Source organism: Podarcis vaucheri (assembly GCF_965113315.1).
Source record: "Podarcis vaucheri genome assembly, chromosome: 2".
Lineage (NCBI taxonomy): Eukaryota > Metazoa > Chordata > Lepidosauria > Squamata > Lacertidae > Podarcis > Podarcis vaucheri.
The window spans coordinates 111028130-111037840 of NC_138760.1; the positions used below are offsets into that span (position 1 = coordinate 111028130).

Here is a 9711-nt window from a genome sequence, read left to right on the forward strand (position 1 = left end):
GTATTCAACCTAAATTAACTGGAAGTGGAAATTGAAGCACTGAACATGCTTTACATGTATACTGTGTAGAAAACAGATTTTTAAACTGGAATATTTCTTTAAAAAATAAAGTCATTAGCAGGCACACTTCCCTTATGTTGTTTAAATTTAAGAAAAAACAAAGATACTGAAAACGGTTGACTCACAACACAGTCTAGCAACCCGAACAACTGAGCATGATATGCTGACTTGCAGTTTGCTAGGGATAATGTCCCCCAAAAAATAAAAGTACAATTTAAGAATTGTCAAGCTTGGCTAATATTGCCTTTGAAACTGGCACCCATACATTGTTGGTAATGAACTTATGAAATGGATACTTTCCCATAGAAAAAACAAGCAATGGACAATTTCTGCTTTAAAAAAAAAAAAAATCCACCTCACATTGCTGTGAGCAACTTGCAAGTTGCTTCGACGCCTTACAAGCTGGATTCACACTCATTTCAGCACACCAATCAAATTTGGCAGGCTGCACAGAGCATGATTTGCAAGAGAAAGAAGAAGAGTTTGGATTTGATATCTCGCTTTATCACTACCCTAAGGAGTCTCAAAGCAGCTAACATTCTCCTTTCCCTTCCTCCCCCACAACAAACACTCTGAAGTGAGTGGGGCTGAGAGACTTCAGAGAAGTGTGACTAGCCCAAGGTCACCCAGCAGCTGCATGTGGAGGAGCGGGGAATCGAACCCGGTTCCCCAGATTACGAGTCTATCGCTCTTAACCACTACACCACACTGGCTCTCTAGAGAAAGGTGCACTGGGATGGCTCTCTAGGTGTGCCTTCTCCCTCTTTGCAGCTGTGCTCCCTTCAGTCCACTAAACAGATTGTCAGCCCCTGTCAGCTGGGGTGTAAGGAGTGGCCTCAACGGAATCACTGCCCACAACATGCCTGTCCCTCTCCCATCCCCAGCAGCTGATTGCTGTTGGTAAAAGCCAAAGAGCTTTTCCTAGACACAAGGAATGGGAGAACCACAATGGCATCACTGTGATCCCCTTGCTTGCCTCCTTTGGCGCTCTGTGTGCATTTGTGTGTGTGCATGTGAAAGTGTATGCCCCCTCATCCACTGCCCATCCCCAATGAATTACTATTATTATTTGTTTGTCTGTACCCCACCCATCTGACTGGATTGCCCCAAATGTAGCAGTTGGAAGCAAACAGTTTGCCTACTCCTGATTTACACCCGTGTGTCTTGTGCTGTGATCCTTTCTATTCCTGGAGCAATTTCCCCTTCTGCATTTGCCAAACCCACTGAGCCCACCTTTTAGAGCTCTCTTCCATTCTCACCTCTTCAGGAAGGTCTATCTTGGACAATATCAACACGCATACACCACACCTCCATGCCATCCGTTTGCTCTGCTTCCACATTTAGTGCAGCCTATCGTACTTGGGCTGTATATTCAAAAATCACACAACATGGAACACTTTGCCCTTCTCACTTCTTTAAGCAACTCTTAAAATTATGCTTGTTACGAGTGGTTGAAGGGTGACTTAATTCCCTCAATGTGAGTTGTAGGTAGAGTGGGGATTCAAATTTATTACAACCATGGCCATGGCATCCACAACACACCTTTAAAGCACATTCTTCCCCCAAGGAATCCTGGGAACTGTACTTACCCTGTACAGAGCTATAACAACTACAACTACTGCTAACTTCATTAAATTTGTATACCATCCACTACCCTTAATAAATAATAGTTCCCATGATTATTTGAGGAAAGCCATGTGCTTTAAATGTATGGTGTGGGTGTGAGTTTGGCAAATGGCAGACGGCAATTACTCCTGATTAACTGATGGAGAGTAAAGTTATGGTCTTGCGAGCATAATTTGACTGTAAACATTTTGCGCAGAGACAGTGTCACAGCCAGGTTCTGTGTAGCACTTTCTGGAAAGTTTTGCATACTTTCTGCACTGAACAAAAAGTATGTAACAGTGATATAGAGGAACTTTACAAGTATTTTTCCAGCCCTGAGTCCTTTTGAGCCTTAACTTAAGGTACTCCCTGCATTTGCTCTACAGTAATCAGCCTTATGCACATAGTTTTCAACCTTTCAATTGATCCAGCATACTTATACAAACATAGTATTTATACTGGATTTAAACGTAGAGTAATAGGTACCAATAGCACAAAACCATACCTTTCTTTGAGTCACTGCCAACTGGTCTCTCGCCTTCCTTATTCTCCTGATTGGCTCGGTCCTTCTGCTTCTTCTTACTGGTTGCATCTTCCACGCCCCGTGCTGCTCTTCTCTGGCCAGGGATGCTGGCACTGTTGGACATTTTCAGCCGTTTGGATGAGACAAACGGCCCGCCAGGGTCGGTGACAGAGTCTGGGTCAGGGGTGCGACGTTTTCTTCCCGAGCCAGCTATCTTGGCGATTCTTTGTGGTCAATCTCTCTGGCAAGGAACAAATGCCTGGGGGGCACATGGAGGAACACAATGGGTAAGGGTGGTAGCAGAGGAACGGCAAATACCTGTGCTGTCAGAAGCCTTACTGAAGTGCTGTGTATATGTGTATACACACACACACACACACACACACACGTAAGACAGGGAAAGCCAGCACAAATGTCTTTGCTTTGAAAAATGAATACAGTACTACTGATCGGAATGGGAAGCACTGCCCATTCAAGGAAGTGCCATTCAAGGCACGATCTTATCTACACGCATTTTGAGATGAGGATTTTATTTTACATTGCATGACCACAGTCAAAATGTACAGGCAATATTTCTGTAAGACAAAAAGTCATCCTGGTGAGGATCTAGTTCTACCAGAACAAATGGGTGGCTCAGTAGTCTGTCAAATCCAGAGTGCTGTTATCTGATCCCTTTCCATTATTGGGTGCAATAGAAACAGCTGAGCACAAGACTGTTGATTTCCATGCGGGTTGTTGCTGCTTCAGAAACTATTATGATTCTCTGAGTGGACGCAAAAGCCAGTAAAATTTCCTTTAAGTTATGGAGTTCCTGGGGCTTTCCAAAATCTACCAACACCCCTCCATTTGCTTGTCCATTTGAGTGCCTTGCATCTAAGAGGCCAGTTACAACTTAAATATTCATCACATCGTTACAGCAATACAGTAAAAGCAGCTCTCTGAAGAGGTAATCAGAGACACCCCTGCTTGTTACTGCCAGCCAGGGTGAGCAATACAGGCTCCCCACTGCACTCCATGCAGCTACAGGCCAATTCCCTTTCCCTGCTAGCCTGTGTGCCACTATCAGGTTAGCCAGCTCAGAGACCTAAGCTGTCAAATACCAGTTTCACTCTCCACCACCTGCCATGAACAAACAGGAAAAGCTTAGGCCAGGGGTCAGCAAACTTTTTCAGCAGGGGGCTGGTCCACTGTCCCTCAGACCTTGTGGGGGGCCGGACTATATTTTGAAGAAAAAAAAAATTGAACAAATTCCTATGCCTCACAAATAACCCAGAGATGCAATTTAAATAAAAAGACACATTCTACTCATGTAAAAACAAGCCGATTCCCGGACCGTCCGTGGGTCGGATTTAGAAGGCCATTGGGCCGGATCTGGCACCCAGGCCTTAGTTTGCCTACCCCTGGCTTAGGCTGTCAGAAGAAAGCCAAAATTGAATGCTTTACTTTTTCAGATTCATCACCTGTCAAAGAGCCTTAACATTGTCTTCCCCACTTATTGCCTCCTGGGCACAGTACAGTGAAAGTGAAGCCTAGGAACTCTTACTTGGAAATACCACCTAGGTTCAAGAAGATAAATTTCAAGGATAACTGCCTGCACAAAGGCCAGATTATGTATGTACCTCAAGAGAAGCATGACCTGAGCATCAAATATGATACAGACCAGACAGGACTTTCCTTGCAAGAAGCACACAAATTCCCACCCAGGAAACAACATTTTTGAAGATGCATCCAGGCAATTACTTCAAATACCCTGGAGCACAAAGGGACAACAAATAGTCCACAAGTGGCAGCCTTTATACGCAACACCAGGTCCCCTGGATCTCCAATGAGCTCACCGAGCCACTACTTTGCTCTTCCGTCACCAGTATAATCGTGCTATATTTTGTTGCTCCTGGTGAGCTTAGTACTCCCCACCATTCACGGGCCTCAGCAAATTGGATTACACTCTGAATGTGAAGTATTACTAGGAAACATAGCTGTCAGGACTGAGGTACGCAGTAACAGTGACAGTCCCAAGTGGCAGACCTTAGAGATGGGTAGGAACATATGGACACCTCCAGATTTAGGGGGCCCTGGGCAAAGTGGTCCTCTGGTGGCACTCCTCCTCCATGGATGGGTCTGATTGATCTACAACTGATCTACAAAAGAGTTTGCCTTTCCATGTGTTTTCTGCCAGACAGTATACTACTGCCCATGATTAACCTTATATAAACTTTATATAAAAATATAGGCTCATAGCCTTTCAGAAATGCTTGAGAATTTCAAAGCGCTCTTCCTCACTAAGAATTCTAAACTATCAACTCTAAGCCCAATTAAATCCTACCAATAGCCAAGTATGAACAAGACGGAACACTCCATGAGCCAGAGCTCCCTTCCCATTAAGCTTAAAGACACCCAAACCACTCCCAGCCAGGAGTCCATGACTCAGGTGTAAGCCTGAGATAAAATAATAGCCTCTAAGGCAATAGCTATGATGAAGAAAAATAGAAGTGTGAAAAGCTCTCCAAGTCTGAGCAACAAAGGGCACTTGCTGAAAACACACTGCACAGGGCTGCATCACTACAAAAGGAACCAAGAACTAGCATCTGGCTCTTAAATGTGAATGCTGATCTGTTCTGAGTGTAAGGAACAGCAACTGCTTTGAAATGGGTGGAGGGGGAAGAAGGCCTGGAGTTTCATCCAGGATTTATCTCTTCTACTGGGAGAGCCAGTCATCAGCAGGCACAGTACATTCTAACCTGTAGAAGCTATACCCATGGGATCCAGTTGTTACAAAGTCAGTGCAGCTAGATCCTGGTTTCCACCCCGCAGAGAACATAGCCTTTAGACCAGTGGTTCCCAAACTCTTTGCCCACCCAAAGAGACTATTTAAAAATTGCTGAGATTCCTGGCAGACCACTGTTAAAAGTCCAAATTGTCAGCCATCACTACATCTTGTGGTGGCAAGTTCCAGTGAATAATTCTTCCTTCTCAGAAACGTCCAGCTTCTGGAATACACTAGAACATAACCAATAAACTCCCATCTTCAAAAAACCTCTTCCACACCCATTTCCCTCTCCACATAAAATCATGTTTACATAATATGAAAATCTTTTGCAGTTAAGCCTGCCACAAAGCAGGACTGCCCCATAGATCCAGACCACAGTGCCTAGACTGTGAACAAAGCTCAGCTACTGAGTCTTTCAAAAGCAAATTTTATTAGGAACAAACAGCACTATTCACATGCACACACAAACCAGAAACAAATTTGGAAAGCAGCAAAGAAGGAACTGCAGGAGAACAAGCCGGCTTAACTGAGCCATCCCCAAAGCAGTAGAACAAAATTTAGAGCCTTCATAAATGTATCCCATGCTGCCTAAAAACAAGGATAGCCATATATGTTGATTTTGTATTCTTTCCATTCCTAATGTTTCCAACCTTAAATTCACTTATCCACATTACCATATACAATTGCAAATTTATTTTTAAAAATCTTCATGAAAATTCATCTGCATTTTGGTTCAAATTTCTCATGTTTGTTTGCAATTTTGCTCAGATCAGTGGCAGATAAAACATTTTTATAGCCCACGGAAGAAAGGATTTCTCAAGGCCCATGTTGACCCATAGAAGGCTAGATTCAAGTAGGTAGCCATGTTGGTCTGACACAGAAGACTAGATCGCTTTACAGTTTTGTTGTATTTTTATTCTAGTCTTCAGCTAAAAAGGCTCTCAGAGTACTTTACAAATATCAATGAGAAGACGGCTCCTGCTCTCAGGCTCACAATCTAGTAGATGTAAAGTGTTTTAAGCACCCAGAAAATACATTAAACACCTATTAATTGCTACTACATGGTTAACTTTGGCACCAATAAACCTTGTATTTATGATGGTACCCCCCCCAAAAAAAAACCCCTGAAAGGGCTAATGTGCTCCTAAAATAACTATCTTTTTTGAGCCCCTAAGCTCACCAGCTGAGGTTGAGGTCTCATCTAAGTTGTTGTGCCACAGTTGGTTGCTATAACATTGCCTCTGGGCATCTGGTTGGCTGTGAGAGCTGTTCATCTCATGACACCAGCAACAAAGCAGCTACGCTATTTTCACTGCACTGACCTAACCAAGCCACTTTCTTTCCCACACTTTCGGACCTCTCCTTACTTCTCGCCAGTTGGCACGAACCACATGCCGCAATAATCTCCACCGCCTGCTTCTAGGAGCCTTTATTTGGAAAGAAGAGCAAAGGCAACTCCTTGGGTTTTGTAGCGCGCAACACTCTCCCCCCCACCCCCGCAGCTTCTTTCACAGTCGGCCCATGGCCTAGAAAGCCATATCCTCCAGCCCCACAATACAATACACCCCTTATTCCCACGTGTCTGGAAAAGTCTCCTGGGTGGGTGGGGGTGCAACTTGCGCACTTGGGGACCCTGCCTAACCCAGGTGCCTCCGCCCACCTGCTTTTGGGCACCTGACAGCTTCCTACACGACAGGAAACAGGGGCTGCCACAAGCTCCTCAGCCTCTGAGGTTACACACACACACAGCGCACCTGCAACAGCATGCAACGCACGGAAACAAGGCTGCAGCCAGGCCCAAGACCACGGGCCCTTTTTGCAGCCACTTCTTCGGTCCTTGCTGTAGGGGAAAGACCATGAGGGGCAAAAGCGGGCCCTTCTGCACAGTGACAGCTCCTGGATCCCACCCGCCCCCAGCCGAAAAGGGTCACACCTGAGGGAGGCCAAGGTGGGGGGGGGGAGCTCTCCCCGCGACCAAGAGACGCGACACGACCCAGTCCCTCAACACACTTATAAACCCCCCTTACACACACGCACACAAATACACCCCCTCCCTCCTCAGTGACTCCCCCCCTCCGCACCTCGACAAAGGGACCTCCCCCTCCCTCAGGGCTCACCACTCCGCCTCCCCCCCGCCGCCGCCGCGCACCCTCCCGCTGACGGGCCCCGCCCTTGCGCACCTTCGCCCGCCGCTGCCGCCGCCGCCGCGGCTTCGCCTCCTCCGCCCCAACAGTCACTCGCCGGCACCCCTCCCCCACCCCGCCCGCAGCACGCGCGCGCGCACACACGAAGGGCCGCGGCAGCGACTCTCCCCCACCCCCGCGGTTTGTTTTTGTTTCGAGCCGAAGTTCCGAGCTGCGTGGGGGTGGGGGTTGGGAAAGGGGAGAACTCAGGAGGAGCCAGGCCCGAGCTCTACGTGACGTACTTCCGGAAAGCCGGCGTCGCTCGGGGCCACGTGACGAGGCGGAGGAGGCGGCGCGCGGGGCACGACGAGGCTGCTCGGGTGAAGAGGGAGGGAGGGAGGGACGCGTGGGGAGAGAGAGAGAGAGAGAGTGAGCCGATAAATAAATAAATAAGTGGGCGGCGTCACGTGGCGAGGGGAAAACGTTCTCTCCGCGCACGCGCGCTCTGGTGGAGTGTGGGTGGGGGGCGGCGCGGAAGAATCTGCTCCGGTTCGCGTGGCGTCACAGGACGAGCCCATGGCAACCGGGCTATAAGTAGACCGGGTAGCAACGGCGGGGCCGTCAGGCGCCGCTGGGCGAGCTCTGGAGTGGCTAGTCCGGGGGTGAAGCGTGGGCATAGGCGGCAAACTCCGTTGTTTCCGAAGCTGCAGTCGTGTTTCACGTCAAATTTCATACTTCCACCCCCTTGCTTTCTGATTTCAGCGCTTTGTAAGGGTTTCGTTTTTCTTCCTGCCTTAAGACGGCTTCTCCTCAGTTGGCTTCGTAAACAGCAAGGCTGACATAAAAGCAAGACTTCGCTGCACACCCCTCCATTGTATTGGTCGGTTTTTTTCGCCCGCAGGAACACACCTGGAACCGATTTTTTTGCATCTTGCCAGTGTTGATATTTGGGGCCATAACCCTCCCCCCTTTTTTTGTCTTAATGACTGGGAGAAAAACATTTACAGGTTTGCTAGTATGTCCCCAAACGGTGCAAAAGAAAAAAGAAAAAAATTGCTTGTGAATAAAACAGATCCCAAGGTTTTGCCCCATCTACTGACTGGGTTAGGGTTAGGTTCCCTTTGCTGCACTATGACCGTTTGCATATTTTGCCTGCTAACAGACACTGAATAATCTCTCTAGTGCTTCTCAACACCCCTCTGCTTTGCCTATTAGGACTAATATGGTTCCTTGCAGATACAAGCATCCCAATGTTATTCTATGCACAGAAGACACTGGAAATGCATGTGTATTTACAATAATATATTTTCAGATAATGCCTGTGTGTGCTTTCATCATGAGCAAAATTTATTTATGTGAGTGACAACATACAAACAGCATTAACAAATGCAATCCGTGCAAAAATATTCTCAAGAGACTTGCAGATCATATTTTGATGTTATGGCGAAAGCTTAATTTCTAACAAAATAAGGCTAGGTAGGAAAAAAATGGATGAAAATGTAGCATCTGTATGGTATGACAATGTTTAATATTAAGAGGATCATATTATTGTAAGTCTCGGAGCTATCAAACAAGGAGAAAAAGCTATTTACCGTAAATACAGGCAACTGTTTTAACACTGAATCCGACCACCAACTACATTGTCTACAGTGACTCTCCAGGAGTATTCAGACAGGAGTTTTCCCCAACCTTACTTGGAGACAGGGTGGCCGGATGCAAGAGAGGACAGAGCCCCTCCCCCCCCAGATGAAAGCATTTCAGTGGATGTAGTTTGCATGATAAGCTACACCTGCTGAAATTCCCTCTGCATTAAAGGTGCAGGAGCTTTGCCCTCTTTTGGATTTGGCTACACTACCTGCTCACTGGAAGGACAGATCGTGAAGCTGAGGTTCCAATACTTTGGCCACTTCATGAGAAGAGACGACTCCCTGGAAAAGAGCCTGCTGCTGGGAAAGATGGAGGGCACAAGGAGAAGAGGACGACAGAGGACGAGATGGTTGGACAGTGTTCTCGAAGCTACCAGCATGAGTTTGACCAAACTGCAGGAGGCAGTGGAAGACAGAAGTGCCTGGCGTGCTCTGGTCCATGGGGTCACAAAGAGTCGGACATGACTAAACGACTAAACAACAACAACACTACCTGAGTATAGAGCTAGGGCCTCCTTACCTGTCTACCATGTACTTTACCTCTGTTCCTGGATGACAAGGTTTTACATGTTAACAGTGATAAGCAGCTTTATTTCCACTTGAGGATAAAGCCTTAGCCTCTCTTGCCTCTAGCAAATGCCAGTTCCCACTCCTTCCCTTGATAAAAGGCAGGATGTGTTGTGCATGGGAGGCTAATATGGAGGGCTGGTTAGCAGTGAAGGGGTGTGTGTGAACCCCATTATAAGATAGCGCTGAACTTGGGTGTCATGTGGACCCAACATACAAGGGGTCAGGGAAGCTTTGTAACTGGAAAGTAGTTTGTTGTCTGAATTCATCCTCATCTGTTGCACCCAATTACTAAGCAATACAGTAGTTGCATATTGATAGGAAGCTGTAGTACTCACTTTGGATAATTATTATTTCCCCTATATTTCAACCTGTTCCTATTTGCTGGAAATAAAAACAAACTTCCGCTGAGGTAACAAA

The 9711-nt window shown here is 46.7% G+C and overlaps 1 protein-coding gene across 10 annotated transcripts in view; it reads right to left on the reverse strand.

The window, feature by feature from the left end:
- Positions 1–7494, reverse strand: part of USP19 (ubiquitin specific peptidase 19) — a 41066-nt gene extending 33572 nt beyond the window's left edge. For 4 of the 10 annotated variants that reach the window (XM_082209234.1, XM_082209233.1, XM_082209232.1 and 1 more), the window contains exons 1-2: positions 7381–7494; positions 2171–2447 (exon numbers count right to left, since the gene is read on the reverse strand). In XM_082209234.1, coding sequence (XP_082065360.1) covers positions 2171–2312 — 142 coding nt within the window. In that variant the 5' untranslated portion in view covers positions 2313–2447; positions 7381–7494. Of the gene's footprint in view, positions 1–2170; positions 2448–6135; positions 6295–6615; positions 6826–7135; positions 7161–7380 lie in introns of those variants that run through there. The other 6 variants (XM_082209236.1, XM_082209235.1, XM_082209228.1 and 3 more) reach the window with 5 other exon arrangements.
- Positions 7495–9711: the final 2217 nt, after the last annotated feature.